Source organism: Microtus ochrogaster, assembly GCF_000317375.1.
Source record: "Microtus ochrogaster isolate Prairie Vole_2 chromosome 14 unlocalized genomic scaffold, MicOch1.0 chr14_random_1, whole genome shotgun sequence".
Taxonomy (NCBI): domain Eukaryota; kingdom Metazoa; phylum Chordata; class Mammalia; order Rodentia; family Cricetidae; genus Microtus; species Microtus ochrogaster.
In genome coordinates this window covers 24,559,905-24,577,020 of record NW_004949096.1, presented here as the reverse complement: position 1 = coordinate 24,577,020, position 17,116 = coordinate 24,559,905, and the positions used below count along the sequence as shown (strand labels likewise).

General features: G+C 43.0%; 1 protein-coding gene across 2 annotated transcripts in view; it reads left to right on the top strand.

Annotated features, from left to right (window-relative positions):
* Fmn1 (formin 1) overlaps positions 1-17,116 on the top strand; it is a 372,570-nt gene that overhangs the window by 342,205 nt on the left and 13,249 nt on the right. For both annotated transcript variants that reach the window (XM_005364222.3, XM_005364224.2), the window contains 2 exons: positions 6,711-6,762; positions 11,955-12,104. In XM_005364222.3, the coding sequence (XP_005364279.1) occupies positions 6,711-6,762; positions 11,955-12,104 (202 nt within the window). The remainder of the gene's footprint in view (positions 1-6,710; positions 6,763-11,954; positions 12,105-17,116) is intronic.

Below are 17,116 nucleotides of genomic sequence, written 5' to 3'. Positions count from 1 at the left end.
GAGAGAGAGAGAGAGAGAGAGAGAGAGAGAGAGAGAGAGAGAGAGAGAGAGAGAGAGAGAGAGATATGAAGGCTTGGTGTGCAAGGCAGAAGTGCTTTATCCTGTACTGGGGTCCTGTGTGAGTGTGTGTGTGTGTGTGTGTGTGTGTGTGTGTGTGTGTGTGTGTGTGTGAGAGAGAGAGAGAGACAGACAGACAGACAGACAGATGGAGAGATAGAGGCAGAGAGACCCTTAAGCAGAATGATGACATAATTGTCTTTTAAGAAGGGAACTCTAGAAGTTAGAGGGAAACTTTTACTCTAAAACACTTCTGTGTTAAAAAAGAAAAAAAAATAGATTCACCTATCATCTTTGGTGTGGTGTGTGGTACAAGGTCCAGTTAATCAAGCTAGGCAGCACAGAATTCAATGGATATTATTAGGTTGGAAAGTTTAGATTAATCCTAAACACATCTTGCCTTACCTCTACCCTCTTGACTCCCATGTATTTGTAGAACAGTAAACCATTTCTCTCTTGAAGATTAAATAGGAACAAATGGGATGTCAAAGCATAGGCATAAAATGATGGGCGCAATCAGGACTCCATTGTTAAATGGGAAGATTTTGGCATTTCATGTAGAACAGGCTTGATCAACCCTTAAATAATGATAAGCAAAATTATATCCTAAAAGAAAAATATTTTTCTGAAATGTGAGAATAGCCATACCCCATCCAAGAAGCTGTGAGATACATCTAAACAAATGGAGCACCTGGGGTAACTCTTCCTTCCTGGAGCCCAACACTGCCGTCTCCCCAACAGCATCTGCCCACTTGTCTCTTTCTGTCTTATTTAGTTAATTTTTACAATATTTTGTATTTTTTGTTATTATTATCTATTATGGTTATCTGTGACCAGGGATCTTTTCTGTTTTAGATTTATTTTTAGGTCTTTGTTTGGTGTGTGTGTGTGTGTGTGTGTGTGTGTGTGTGTGTGTGTGTGTGTGGTGAGTGTGCCCACAGAGGCCAGAAGAGAGCATTATATCCCCTCGATTTGGAGTTGCAGGCAGTTGAGAGCCACTGGACCTCAGTGTCAGGAACTGAACTCTGCAAGAGCAGGAAGTGCTTTGAACTGCTGAGCCATTGCTCCAGCCTCATGAGTGTTCTTTGGTGTTACCGATGCGATTGTTTTGGAGCGCATAAACTCTGAGAGCCTACTCCACAAATGTGTGTTTCTGTCTCTGCCTCCAACTGGCCATGTCCTCCTCTCCTTCTGTTCAGGCCTCTCTGCTCCTCCAGACACAATCAGGCCAGTTAATAGCCCTGCAGTGGCATCTCGGTGATCAAGGGAAAGGAAGAGTCCTGACTTCACCTCTGAACCTAGGAATGATGCAGTTGAATGAGGAAAGCGTGTCAAAGCACAAGACAGAAGTTAGATCTCTTGCACCAAATAATTAGCCAGTCACCCAACGCCAAGGAAGCAAGCACTCCAGAGGAAACAGAAAGTGCTGCTCCAGTGAACATATAAGAAATATTAGAGACCGAGACAGAAAATCAACGCAATCAAATCTTCTAGTCTCTGAACGTTGAGGGAGGTGACGTGGCAAGATTTATCTCGGACGTAAACATAGGAACTAAACTAGCACATAAAGTTACCAAGGCTGCACCATATCACCCAGAAGTTCTAGCTTAGGGTCATGGAGGAGAGTGGCTATATATAACAACAGACAACCATATAGATGAAAAGGCTTCATTTCGGAAGGAAGTGTCCTGGAGGCCTTCCATAGCTGCAGAGTAGAAGCCAGGCTTGGTTTCAGGGACTAACGCAGCTGGTGACTTCTTGCTATTTCTCTGTCCTGAACATCCTAAGACCCTTAAGGATACTAATTCTACTCTGTGCTCCATAAACGGAACATGAACGCTTGGCTGACAGCGCATGTGTTTTCAACATGGCTTCCTGGATATTCTGAGCCCACTGTTGAAACTGCTTAGAGGGAAGGAGGGAGAAAAGATTCCTCTCATCTGGTGGGCCAGGAGCTTTCTCTGAGACGGACAGTGAGACAATGAGATTACAGTTGTTTTTTTGCATACAAACCTAACAGCTATTCTGCAGCCTATGGTTGGAGAAGGACGTTTGACTTTTAAGTCTTATCTAATAAACTCATTTTCTAATGCTACACTTGCCACACGTAATGATTTCTTCTGGTGAGTAGAGGCAAGGTGGATTGGAAAACATTCTAGAAAGGACTCACCATTCTGGATTTATTTAAAAAACACTTGCAACACATAGGAGGAGCTCAAAAATATCAACACTAAGAGGAGTTGGAGGAAGCTGATTCCTACCACTATGTTTGACTTTGAGAGGTTCCAGTCTTTGGGGGCAACAACTGGAAATGTAATGCGGACAGAAAAAAAGAATTTTTACAATCTCAAGCAAGAAACGCGTTGCTGCTTGTGGATAAACGAAGAAATTGGTTTCATGATCTGCTGGTAAAGGTGTTTGGTCATTGTTGAAGTAGAATCAAAGCACCTGTCCAGGGGTTGTACCACCTAGAGTGGGCTGGGCCCTTCCAAATCAAACAGTCATCACAAATTGCCCCACAGGTATGCCCAATTCAATGGAGGCAATTCTTCCACTGAGGTCCTTCCAAGGTGGCTCTAGTTCACGTCAGGTTGACAAAAATGTATCAGCATAGCTGTGCATGATCTTGGCACATTTGTAGATGACAATGTAAGAGAGTAGTGTCAAAAGGTTAGGCGCCGCTGGACACATAATCCTGATAAGAAGTTTAGAAGACAGAATTGGTGCTAAGTGAATCGTCTCCTTGTTGGAATTCTGATTCTTCTAAATTGCCTTTATTGTCTTAAAAACTGTGGCTTTATTCCCTTATATCTAGCTTCCTGCAGGCTTTTAAAAAATGTCTTGAAAACAAGACCCAGGAGCAAGGTGGGGGTGCATATTATCTTCCCATATCTCCTAATGCTAACTGGCAGCCCCTCCAAACTTAGTCTCCTAAGAAACCTATCTACCCTACCCCCACTCATAATGCCACAATTTAAGTTATGGGGAAAGAAGCTTAGAAACACTGAAATGCCACTTACTTATGTGACTTTGCCGAGCAGAAGATTAAGTACATTCCATACATAGATCCAAGGACATTAGTTAAAGTTGTAGGATGAGGAAAATTTTCACAAGGCTCATTATTATCAATATACTGTGTCCTATGTCTTGAACCTAGTACCAGCATATGGGTATTCCAGCTTTAGCTGTCTAGACTAACTAATTCAGTAACTCACTCATAAAGGCTCCTTTTGTGGGCATCGTCAGTGCTCTGAATGTCTCCTGCTACCACTTACCAAAAATTGCTTACAGTGTACCCTATCCTGTCAGGTTTAGCTGCCTTTCTTCCCTAACTACAGTGAAAGTTCTGCAGAGAGGCAGCTCTTCTTTCTTGTAGATTCCAGACACCTAAAATAGGCCCTAGCCACATGGAACATAAGAACAAACTCACCTAGCTCACAATGCCAACAGCTACTTCAGGCTGGGTCACATAGGAAGCTATGACCAACAACATTATCTTGTCCTTTCTTCTCTCTGAAATGTAGAAGATGCAGTAATAAGGCAAGCACCTCCCATCTCTTGAATAGAGCAGAGCTTTCGTATCGACTTGTCATTCACTTACCCACACCAGGGCTTCATCTCCAGTACTGAGAAATGAGGACTCAAATTTAGGAACACTAGGATTCTTACACTTGGCCTAAAATTGCTTTAGTTGTTAATGATATTAGAATTTTAGTTTCTGAGTCCATGAATCCAGCCTTTAAACATTTTCTTTCTAAAGAATATATTTAAATTTGGCTTAAATGGAGCATTTTGTAACGTAAGATGTATCAGTGGCACCATCACAAACGTCACTTGTTGTAGTGAGATATGCTAGGCTGGTAGAGAATCCATACCACAGTGCGTCCCTTTCTGTCTGTCCTGAAAAGCCCCTTCACATAGGAAAAATGAAAGCCACTGGTCCTTATCACTTTCCTTCAGACCCTTTCTCCCAAACTCTGAGATTCTGTAGAGTTCACTACTGCCTCTCCCTAACACCTGCTTTGCATTTTCAGGTGTTGTTTCTTTCCACATCACCATATTCAAAGCGATATTGAAGGTCTTACCTGCTGGTCTAGTCCATTTGGATATACTGTTTCTTTTCTCTCAATTCATGTGTAGTGACAGCTTGGCCATAGTTGTCTTGCTCTATCATAGGCACGGCCAACTGGAAACTATCCAGGGCCAGAACAGCATAGGTGCTCCAGGAAGACCACTGAGGCTCAAAGGAATTTTTTCTTCTACTTAGCCATACATGTAGTTTAAAATCCTTTGGCATGAAAAAAAAAGTCATTGGTTTGTTTCACATTTGAGGGGAACTTGGAACCTCAGAGATTCAGGTTATTTCTCAGCATCTGATTGGCAAAGAATCAAAGCAATACACAGAAATGTCTAGTGGGGCTATTGGGGGCATCATATAATAAAAGAAGGCCACAGTACCACTTAGCCCTACTAAAACGATGCACTTATCAAAGCCAAACCATTTCATATTGTTGCAGTTTTATTACTTGAAATATAATGTACATAGTGATGACATACCACATTATCCCACAATAGTAGCTTACATTTATAATCTAAATATTCCATTGTTTGCTTAGGACAGCCAGTATCTCTCCCTTTAATTACTTTGGGACCAGTATATACACTGATGTCTATAAAGTCAATTCCACATTTAGACCTACAGCAGAAAGTAACAGAACTGTGAAGTTGCTATTCTCGTGGGGCTTGCATGATACTGTGGCATTGTAGGCAGATGTGGTATTAAAGGAATACCGTTGTCTGTTGAGCAGACAGAGGCAATGGGTGGAGAAGGGAAACAAAAAGGAAGAGACCATGAGGGAGGACTTGGGAATGAGAGGTGGCAATGGATGGTCTTTTCCTTGGTGAGACCAATCAGAGAAAGTGGCATTTGAGCTGAGACCTGAGTGCAGTAAGGGTGACAGCTGTATGGAGTCTGGGTAGGGTACTCCAGGGAAGAAAACCCCAGAGGCAAAGAGTCTCAGATGCACACACACTCAGTGTAACATGAGGGCCTGCTCGTTGGGGTTTCTGTCCCGCCTGGTACCCCACAGCCGGCAAGCCCCAAAGAAAATCACACACCTGTCTACATAAGTTATAAACTGATTGGCCCATTAGCTCAGGCTTCTTACTAGCTCTTGTAGCTTATATTACCCCATTATTCTTATCTATGCTAGCCATGTGGCTTGGTACCTTCTTCAGCCGGATAGGTTACATCTTGCTTCCCGATGATCTGGGCAGGAATGGGGGAAGAGCTTCCTTCTTCCCGGAACCCTCCTGTTCTCCCTGCCTGGCCTCTACTTCCTGTCTGGTTTCCTTCCTATGCTTCCTGCCTGGCCAATCAGCATTTATTTAAAATATGATTGACAGAATACAGACAATTCTCCTGCACCAACTCAGTGCACTCAAACCACATCTAACCACACAGAAACGAACATGGGAAAGAAAGGCTGGTGTCTCCAAGGAGCCAGGGCCTCCTAGGACATTACAATCACTTTAGAAGTTATGTCAAGTATGATACCCGGGAGGGGTGCAGCTTGAACTGCCATTTCTAAAGGAGTGACAGGGAAAATGAGGATGAGGTGTTAATAAATGCTGTCATGTTGTGGAGGGAGCATGTGTTGTGTGCTAAGCCCTGTGCCTGCATTATCTCCTTTAACCTTGACAGTAATTACTGTGGTTGTTCCTGGAGGACAGATGAGGTAATGATTAAGCATTTGGTCATGAATAATTTCTCCATAGTCACACACAAAGATAGGAAGTGGCAGACCCAAGTTTTATACAATGCTGATATTGTAAATCCTTTAATAGCTGTCACAGAGTATCTCAATAGAGATCGTTCATTATGATTGACTTTTTGTTCCTTCATTTAAAGTCATCTCAGGTCTCCCATAGATTATATGATTATGCTGTGGTCTACTTATTTTCTGGGTAGTTTAAAAGTATGAGTGTTACTTTCATACATAATGATATTATCTTCAAAGTGGAAAATTTTGTAAAAAGTACTCAGAATGAAATCGTATTAAATAATTCCAGAGCACAGGCTCTTCATCTATAAATTCAGAATCATATCTTGGTGTCATTAACTTCCATAGTGACCTTATGTATTTCCTTGCCAATGCATTTACAAAATGTTGATCTGAGCCCAACATCCATAGGTTTTCCCCAGACTGACAATGAACTTGTCAACAGGAGAGAGACTGCACAAGGATTCTTGTGCTTGCTCTTGAACCCCAGCAGAGTTGCTGCACACACTACTGTATTATGTCTGGGGATGAGAGAGAACAGAATGGGCATATGGTAAGGGTCATGGGGAGGCCAACTGTAGCTCCAGCAACCACATCTATTAGAACGTTTCCAACTGGTATATTTTTCCAGGTATAATTATCATTTCCTCTTACTCTCAAGGGTGTTCCAGACAAAACAGACTCATTTGACTGTGGCTAGCTCTAGCCATGCTCAAGAAGGCGATGTCTCTGAATATGATCTCCAGGCATGTGACTCAAATGCACTCTTGAATTCCTGTAATAATGAATGGGTGTGATCAATGATATATGATTATACAAGGGATAGATATGTAAGAAAATAGTTTAATCATAATTATTTTTCTTCCACAGCCAAAAAAGAGCATAAAATGGAAGAAAGCCACTTGGAGAATGCGCAGAAAAGGTAAGTGGCTCTGATGCGAACTCAATTCTTTCTGACTAGGCATCCTTTACTTTTATTATTGTAAGGAATGTTCCCAATGCTGCACAACCATCTTCTCTAGACTTCCATCTAAAACTCTGCAACCATGAAGCACTAACTCCTCATCCTATTTCTTCCTTCCCAAGGCCTGGGCAGCATCACTCTGTCTCCTCCCTCTGTAGTGAGGAGCTGCAGGGCAGGCCTGCTTTTTGTCCTGCCCGGCTCCCACATGGCTAGCTTAGCCCCGGAAATAATAACATACAAATTGTATTCATTTAAACACTGCCTGGCCCATTATATCTAGCCTCTTCTTGGCTAACTCTTACATATTTGTTTAACCCATATCTAGTAATTTGTGTAGCACCACGAGGTGGTGGCTTACCAGAAAAGATTCAGCATGTCTGACCTGGTGGCTGGCTCCATTGCTTCTGCTCAGAGAAGAGAGGCATGGCAATTACCTCACTTCCCTCTTCCTCCCAGCATTATGTTCTGTCTACTCCACCCACCTAAGGGCTGGCCTATCAAATGGCCAAGGCAGTTTCTTTATTAACCAATGAAATCAACACAAAACAGAAGACCCTCCCACATTATCCCTCCTTGTAGAGTCTTGTGCCATTTGACCATTTATGACTAACCGATCTCACCTACATTGTGTTGAACAATTAGCCCTTTGATCCCGTCTGTTGAGACATCTATGAACAGTGAGCTGAAGTGATACCTCTCCCATCACATAGGTCACGATCCTGCTTCATCTGCTTGCCTCTCCTTCCTGCTCTGGTCCTACACTACTTCATTGAAGTTAGGAAGAGAGTTGACTTTCTTTCCACATCATAACTGGATTAGACCACTTCAATAAATAGCTCGGAGACTGACCTCAGTTTCTTTGCTCAGATAGGAGAGGGTTTTATAGACAAGGGACGGGTAGAAAATGGTATTGCCTTCTGTGCACAAAAACTCCCTCAGAAGTCAGAAAAGACCCTAGGGTTCTTCCTTCAAGCTAGCCCCTCTTTCTGACTCCTGCTTCTCTAAGTAGACCCCAGAGGGCAGCCATCACCTCACCTGGTGAAACCCAGAATCTGACCATTCCAATCCCCGGGGGAGGGTTCTCTTTGTTAGTTCACCAGTCGTCCCTCGGTGGTACCTCCCTTCTAGAAGGGAGGATATGGGGTCCTTCAGGAGAGAGTACTGAGACACATTTGACAGTTAAATATTCTAAAAGTTCCAGATAATTAAATGAGGTAACAGGGGAAGGAAGTAGCATCTAAGGAAATAAAAATAACTTTACAAAATAGATGAGAAGAAATTCGTAGTTATGAATGTAAGAACACATAAACTAGGGATGAGTCCTTTTCCTTAACTCTAGCCACAGTTCTGAAAACCCAGAGACAGGTGCCAGCATTTAGTCCTGCTTCCTGCTGTAATCTGCCAACAAAATTAAGATGCCGCTGAAAGCAAAATGAAGGGCAGTCTTGTAGCTTTCTAAGTGCAGACATGTTCTTGACTCATGAGCATCGTCCTATCATGATAATTGCTGAAAACTAAGACAATTACACGGTTGTGCTTTTAGAATTTTGGCTCTCCTCGATTGGACCGATCCCTGTATTACGCTTTCTTTCCTTGTTGTGTAAAATTAATGTCAGAGACCTTCAGAAAGAAGGCTATCAACAAGGGCAGGCTGGGAGCAAGCCAGGCAGCAATTCGGCTTCCGGGGTGCACGTCAAGTTTCTAATCCCTTTTCGAGACTTTTGCTGAAGGGCGGGGGGGGGGGCACCTTCGAGAGGCCCTGGCTGCTGTGTATTAGGCATGCTGAGAGGAGCCATAACTTCTGGCTGTCAGCATTTTCCGTGACTTTGCGGCGAAGGTAGCGTAGCTTTCATGTCATCCTTGAAATATGTTAGATCTCATCTTTAATGTAGAAACCATGGTTGTTTGCTTGCTCTCTTTAAGGAGGCTGTGGTCAGTGTTGCAACATTCGTGTGAGCCTTAGTAAATTCTTAGGTTTTATTCTCAAGAGAAACAATTTACTCTGAGGCCAAGGGATATTTGCTTTTCCTAAGCAGTTTCTGAAGGCATGCATGAGAAAACAGCAAGGGGATGTGTTCTGCTCTGGCATCTCCACACTAAGTGTAGAGCAGTTTCCATAGCTCTGGGTTCATTGAAAGAATCATCATCTGTACTAAAAAAAAAAAAAGGTTTGACCAGATTAAAAGGATGGTGGACTAGACAAGGAAATGGAATAGGAGAGAATCGGGGATGGGCATAAAGTGCAATGAAATGTGTTGATATAAAACAAAACATATGATTGGAAATTTCACTCGGGAGGCAGAGGCAGGCGGATCTCTGTGAGTTCGAGGCCAGCCTGGTCTACCAAGGGAGTTCCAGGACAGGCTCCAAAGCTACGGAGAAACCCGGTCTCGAAAAATCAAAAAAAAAAAAAAAAGGAAATTTTCTTTTTCTTTTTTTTTTCAAGTGCAATGCTATTTGGCAGTTGTGTGGTGAGAACTGGACATTTAAAAAAAGCAGGGCATCCTTTGTTGGCTGTCTGTCGGAGAAAATTGCCTCGGCAATTAAATATCAATGATTTTCTTGCCCAAATTTCAAGTTTCTGGTACAGTGTTCTGTGAACCAAAACTGAATTTTCATGGCAAACATTTTGACTGGGTAGGGCATTAGTCTGGACATTATCAGAGAGTGGTGGGTTCAGAGTGTAGCTCTGAGCTTTTTCTTAAATAGAAGGAGAGTATTGCAGTCAAATGAGGTGCCTCCTCGGGGCGACAGTGTCTGTCAGCTTCACAGGGCTTTCATCAAAGCATGCCCAGGACTCTACGTGGTTCTTCTGAGCAGAGTCACTTGCTGCCTACGTTCCCCAGAACACTTAGGAAAAAACGTGCTGAAATGCAGCAACCCCTCTGACAGAGGCGAGCGGGGCATCCCAACCCCACCACCACCCCCGCACGCACACATGCACACACGCAGAGAGAGGCTGTGAGGACAGAGTTGGAGAGAGAGAACCTGCCCCCAGCCCGCTGACATATCTGGGGTAGATGTCAGAAGCACTGTCACTTCTGACTCTGCAACAATGTCTAGTGTGCCCCAATGTGGACTCAGATAATGCGGAGGTGTTGTAGTGATGGCAGAATCATGGCAGGTGGTCATGCGTGTTTATCACTGCATCCTGATATGGAATAGGAAGCTAACGAGTCCCTCTGAATACAAAGTGAACAGTTTTCTCTCCTGTGTCAGCGTATGTACAAACCTGTGTCTGGATAGAAAGTGAACACAAGGGAAGAGGGAAGATGATGGGGAGTCCTCCTGGGATGATCCGTGTGTGACGTATGAGTCTGAAGGACAAAGGGAAGGAAATGACTGTCTGGTTTGGTAGTTGCCTGCATCAGTGCCCATGAGCAACCAAAGGTGAGAGCAAGACACGCATCTCACAGGGAGTTAGGAACCCAAATAGAGACCCGGCTCTGCCAGCGGATGAGGTCATTCAGTCTTCCCAGACCTCCGTTGTCTCTCTGAAGAATGAGACTATTGGAAATGTTAACCTGTTCTGTCTCTCTAGTTCTAAACCCAATAGCTCAGTAGGAAATCCACAGCCTGCCTCTGTTGGTTGTATAATTCTCTACATACCCTCATATTACAATGAAAATTCCATGTTGAATGAAGTAAAGGTATATGATGTATGTCACCCATCTGGTTTTATCAGTATTTTGACAGCTGTAGATATAGGTGTTATGTCTGGGCCAAGAGTCGACTGCACTACTTTCTTTGATTACCGGTTTTGATCCAAAATGTGTGTGTGTGGAATTATCAGATAGTCCCCTCAGAGATTACTGCCATCGTTGCCTTTCTCCACTTACACACTTCTAGCCTTTTAATAACTAGGGGCCGAATTCCCTGGCCAGTAGTTTTAATTTGCATTAAAAACAGATTTGTTATTTACAGAAGCACACAGAATTTATGAGAATTGGAGCAGCAGCTCCAGCTTGGATCTCACCTAATCGTAGCCATGGAATCAATTAACAGTTCATCTGTGAAATGTGATAAAATCTTATGAGATACATATTGCCCAATAACTGAGAAGGAGATGAAAGTATGCTCCGTAATAGTCGCAGGGCTTCAGGGTTTTTACAATTGCCACCAAATAGAGTCCCATTAGAAACTCAGTATTCAGGATGGCCACAAAAAAAAAACAAAAAAAAACACCATGCCCAAACAGATGATAGAGCATTGAGTAATAAACCTGGCTGGCCATTCCTGCTTTGATTAGTTTCCAACACCCTTGAAAGGGGGCTGTTTAAGAGTTCTTGCTCTTGGCAAATGAGCCTGTGAAGCTTAGGGTGGGTGAGGGCAAGGGGGGGGGGAGAGACTGAGTTCAGAGCTATAAATTGCTGCAAAGCTAGTGCCTCCATGAAGGGCTGCTTGGGAGGCCCAGTTAGGCTAGTGGGCAGGGTGCCTTCAAGGGGCAGGGCACAGCATTATCTAAGAGTCTACCTTAGAAAAACCAGAACACCTTTTTAGCCTGACTGGAGTTGGTTTTTTTTGTTTTTGGGGGTTTTTTTTTTTTTGGTTTTTTTTTTTTTATCTTACCCTTGCTAGACACAGAATTTTGTCTTGTTTTGGATGTTGACGATTTATATTCTTGTATCATGGTCAAGGTTTAAAATGAAACTTTTAAAAGCCATATAGCATAAATTTCTTAATTCTACCCTTGAGAAAATGAGCGTGAGATGCCAAGTGATGGAGCCAAGACCCAGAGCATGCCAGAGCATCCCAATTTTCCAGGTTTCCAATTGGCCATCTGACTGGCTGTTACTGGAGCAGTCAATATGTCCTAGGCTGACATGTAGTCATTGAGCAGAGGGAAGATCAGAAAATTGACATGAACTTCAGATGAGGAACAGACGTAAGTTATGTAACCCCTGGAACTGTGCTGTTCCTCAGTTCACACAGATAAGACATACTTAGTAGTTTTCCCAATCATGGAGACTACTGTCAGGTCTACATAGGCTCCCTGGGGTTTGGGGTACTCTCCGGTAACTACGAACCCTGACTCCTGTCTTCGGGAAAGGTCATGTAGGAAACTTCTCAGGGTCCCTTCTCATCAACCTGATGGGTTTTGGCGTTGACAGTTCCTGACCCCCTCCATGTTCTCCCCCTACCTTCTGCAGTTTTGAAGCAACAGTGGACTATTTTGGAATGAAGCCAAAAACTGGAGAGAAGGAGATCACCCCCAGCTATGTGTTTATGGTGTGGTTTGAGTTCTGCAGCGACTTCAAGACAATTTGGAAACGTGAGAGTAAGAACATATCGAAGGAAAGGTAAGGTCGGGGTGAGGTGCGAATGCCCCTCCCCCCAGCAGTCCGCCTTTTCAAGCCTTCTAAAGCATGCCTGTCTCCCATGTGTCAGTGTTCTTCCTTTGGCATCAAGTCGACGTCCAAGAAGGATTCTTGTCTTGGGGTTCCCAGAGAAATTCAGGGAAAGCTTGCTGCCCCCATGGGCGAGATAACGCTCACATGATCTGATAAGCTCTGTTCTCTTAACCCCTTCCAATTACTAGCAAGTAAATGAGAGGCGAGTTGTGCTAATGCGCAACAGATTGCTTCTCTGGGTGTTTTCACATTGGCCCAAGCTAAATGAGGCCGCTTTGCTGTGGCAGACAGTACAGACAAATAAAAGTGAATGCGTTTCCCATTAATATACTGCATTTGCATCAAAGGGAAATCTCCCCAGCTCAGGCCACACTTCACACAGTGTTGAAGCCCCATGCTGGATTTACAGCGTCACTTCTGACTCCCCGTATCCTGCTGAGGACATCAAACTGTGTGCCGCTCGGCCTCCTTGCAGCCTCTTGATTTTATTAGTTGGGAGTGAAAGAAAAAAAAAATCAGCTCTGAACATAGGCACTGTGTGTGTTTGCTGGGGGGCGGGAGGGAGAGAGAGAGAGACTGAGACTTTAGCACTGTTTCTCAGAAAGGTCCGTACCTATAATCCCAGTCCGTGAGACCAAGGCAAGAGGATTGCGAGTTCTGAGGGCAACCTGGGTTGCTATGACGATGCCATCTGAGAAAGAAATGCTCAGTGTGTAAAAGCTGAGAACTCACCGTGAAGATAAAGTGAGGCAGAGGTGGAGCCACAACACAGCAAGTCGCATTGTTGGTGCATAACTGCACTTCACCGTGAGTGCAGAGGACTCTGGATGGCTCCGGAGTCGTTTCCCATGTTGCCCCGGACAGATACTTCCAGCTAGATCATCATCCCACGTAGACACTTGAGCGTACGAGGAAGTCTTAAATATGAACAATTAGGGATCAAGAATGTAAAACCTTAAGAGACGATTTTGAGAAAGTAGCTTGTTGGTCATATTATGAAAAGGAAATCCTGAAAAATGTCCCCAAATCTGTATTCTCAGCCCAGGTATCATAACTAAACTAACTTCCAGGGAACAGTCTTGCTGAGACTAGAAGAGTGCAGTTCCTCTTCCTGATCTGATGGTGACTTCTGCTTCATTGCTGTGTCACTCCATCTCCGCAGCCTCACTGGACTGCCAAGCCCCTGGCAGGGAGTTCCGAATATGCAGCCTTCACTTAGGAATTTTCTACTCTGATTTTGAGTGTATTTCTTCATGAATTATCTCCGAAGCCTTAAAATGGTCCAAAAGCAAACAAACCAAAACCCAGAAGGGTAACTAATCGGTTTTTGTTTTAACAGATCGATAGAAATCTTGAACTGTATTCTGAATTAAAGCACACCCTGCCCCCACACTCACAGAAACCAGACCAGACTATCTGTGGTTCTGCTGTGGTGGTGTCCGGTCATCCTTCTGAGTGACTTTTTCTCTGGTTCCCAGCACGGGCATTGGCAGCATTGTTTCCTGGGTACAGCTGGGAATTGCTTGCTTCACACTCTGTAAACCAGCACCTCCCCAGGGTCATGACTTCCCAAGAGCCTCCCCTGATCTTTTAGCAGTTTCCGGGGTCTCTTCATTGCAGAAATGGATCACCAGCAAAGTGTCAGCCTAAAGCATCTCTGAACTTTAAGGATGGTTCGGGAAAGATTTTTGGAAGCAACACGCTTTAAAAGACTCTACCATTAAAAACATTTTAGCCTGTCCATTCAGGGAATTAAAATAATTATTCAGGATTTTCTTATGAAGGCTCTTTAAAAACAATTTTTTTTCTTCGTGATAAGGAGTTTAGCTTTAAGGCTCTTAAATAATATATTCATTAGTATAAAATAAGATGATTAACTTGTTATAATGAAATTAGAAGTAATTTGATTGCTTTGTTGACACTTACTTATTTAATGCTATTTGATGTTATATTTTTGATTACAGTTTTCCCAGAAACAAATTGAATCTTGGTAACACTAAATGCCACGAGGCAATATAACATCACTCACAAGAATTGTTCAAAGGCACTCTTAAAAAACAAAATCCATAGCCAAATGAAAGCTTGATATCATGTAACTATTTGGGGGAAGAATTGTGGTTTGGGAATCTCATCACAAGAAATTGAGATCACTTGATTTTTAAATGTGTTTGAAGGCCAACTGAAACCCAAGAAGCTTCTGGAAAAGACTAATCAATAATAGCATTTTCAAAGAGAAAGACCCAAAGGTACATGTCGTTTAGTCCCTGCTTCCACGTGAAATGAGTGTGACTACTTTAAGTCACCGAAGGTTAATTTTAGGTAACAGAATATTTACTTATTTTTCTGCTTAGTGTAGTTTTCATGAATATGCATTAGGCTAATGCAACATTGAGACTCATGTGCCTTCATAGCAACTCCCCCTTGTAAAGCTAGAGCACTCTCTAAATGTTGTATTAAAACACCCAATGTTGCTATGTCCTTAAACTAGTAAATTCTGTGGTTAAGAATGGAGAGGGAGGATGCCCTGTGGACATGTCATTAGAAAAGCAATTTACTACATGGTAATGTATCAGTGGCTTTAATTTTTCTTTGACATTTAAGCCAGTGTTGGGAAAAAGAGCACGTTTCCATGTCTAAGCACAAATCCAGAAGGTTCCTTCTCTATCATTGTTTGGCCCCCAATGGTGATACTTATCCTACAGTGAAGGCTACTGGTGCCTTCTTCTGTTCCTTCGAACAACAGACAGTGCTCAGTAGTACGAAAGGGACCTCTAGATAGAGGTTAGATCTCAAAATCTTCCCCCTTCACTTCGCCATTAATTCACAGAGATCCGCCTGCCTCTGCCTCCCGAGTGCTGGGATTAAAGGTGTGTGCCACCACCACCTGGCTTTATCTGCATCTCTTAACATCTGAAACACTTCCTGGATTCTTGATACACACCTTTTTCTATCCATAAAATCCAAATATTATCCAATCACATGCGTAACAACTGCAAGAACCTAACATTTTGACTGCTATTTCTATATCCCGTTCTCCATTCATTTTCTATATTTTTTTTGTTTTTCTGTCCCATGGGATCCTTGCTTCTAAAACATTTCACCAGCTAGGATATCTTCAGACATTTCCCACGAATGCCCACACATGCACAGAAGCCACGCAGTGAGCTATGAATTAGGAAAAGGTGAAGATGGCCCAGGGGAGCCAGGACTCCAGGAATGAAGTCCCTGCAAATGCTTCACCCTGAGCCAAGGCAAACTTTAAAAGTGCCACTTAAAAAAACCCACAATGGGCCAGGGAGGAGTGAACATGAAGTTTTATAAACTTTATGGGCAATGCAAATAAGAAATTTCATTCTGTGCATAGCTGTAATTTACATCTTGGGAGAACAGGGAGTTCCTTATTTTGCTTTCTTAGTTCCAGCTGAAGACCAAGAGGATTTTGTTTTGCGTATATACCATGAAGCTATTGTGATTAATTATGCAGCTACCACAGCTCTGACAGCAGACAGAGCCAGGCTGGGTTAGGGGATCTCTAAGGCTGTTCTCAGAGCTCTCTATTGGTTATGCTGCTACAGGACCAAGGACTTAACAAGCTTATCCCTCCACCCACTTACGTCCACTGATTGCAGTACAGTGTTGCAAGAATCCGTATTTTTACATGGTCGCGTTTTCCCTGCAAAAAACTCAGTTAGCCTATTTATTGATTTATTTATTTAATTTTGCTCCTTCCTGACATACATACATAACCATTCCAGTGACTTGTAAGAAGTCAACTTTCTTCTCCCTAGCTGTCCACTATATAGGGTTATGTTCACCTGGCCACTAAAATGCTTCAGGATTTGAAGGAATCCCTTTAAAATGCAAATAATCAACCTCTAGTTATTTGACAATGCTTTGAATTTCACTGTCATAGTAGAAAACAGTTATGTAAGCCCACAAACAGTAAGAGCCTTCCTGGACCTAATCAAAGCACAGGATTGTCATAAACACAGAAAGGAAAAATCTCCTTGCCTTACCTGCAATTAACTTAAATCTACTCCTGCAAAATTAAAACTATGTCCTTCAGGTTCGATAGATGGCTCATCCATTAAAGGCTCAGGCTCACATCTGAAAGGATGGGTTTGCCATGAGGAAGGGTTATAAGACTGTGGACAGCAAGTGTGGGTGTGCACATGAGTGCATGTCCAGTGCCCATGAAGGCAGAAGAGAGCATTGGATCCCCTGGAACTGGAGTTACAGGGGTTTACGAACATCCCATGTGGGAGGTGGGAACTGAACTTGTGACCTCCAGAGGAGCAGCCAGTGCTCTTAACTGCTGAGCCATCACTGATTTTTTTTTTAAGACCATCTTTTGGCCTTTCTTCACCTGTGTATCATTAGATCATTTCTTCTACTTTCCAGCTTTGAGAATTCACTATTCATTTCTTTCCCAGTGTCACCTTCTCCATCTCAGTAAGGATTAAGTTCTCACTCCCATAACAAAAACCAAAATAACTATTCCTTAAAGAAAACAATGTATTTTCCCCTTGGACAGCACCGTGGATGTAAAGAGTTTTACGGTTGGGGGCCTGGTTTCCTTCCTTTTGTAGCTGTCATTCTTAAGAGATGGTCCTTATTCCCAAAATTGACAATGACTCACATTGTGCCCGCCTTCACCACTTTCATTATTGTCCATAGGTAGGGGAGGATGTGCCTTGTAATGTCTGTTGTATGAGATGGATGGTGCATATATCTGTTTTATTCTTAGTGATTATGTAGAACTGAGTCTCGTGGACAAATACAAGGCAGACCAAGAAATGCAGGCTCAGCTGGGAGCCTTATACCCAGCTAAAGCCCCATGGGTTCTGTTACTAGAGGAGTCGGGAAAATTGTATGATGATGCAATTGGCAGACTTGGTCACGTTTCCCACTGGTGGAATCCATGATTAACTTCACCGTTGCTGCTTTTTGACAATAGCACT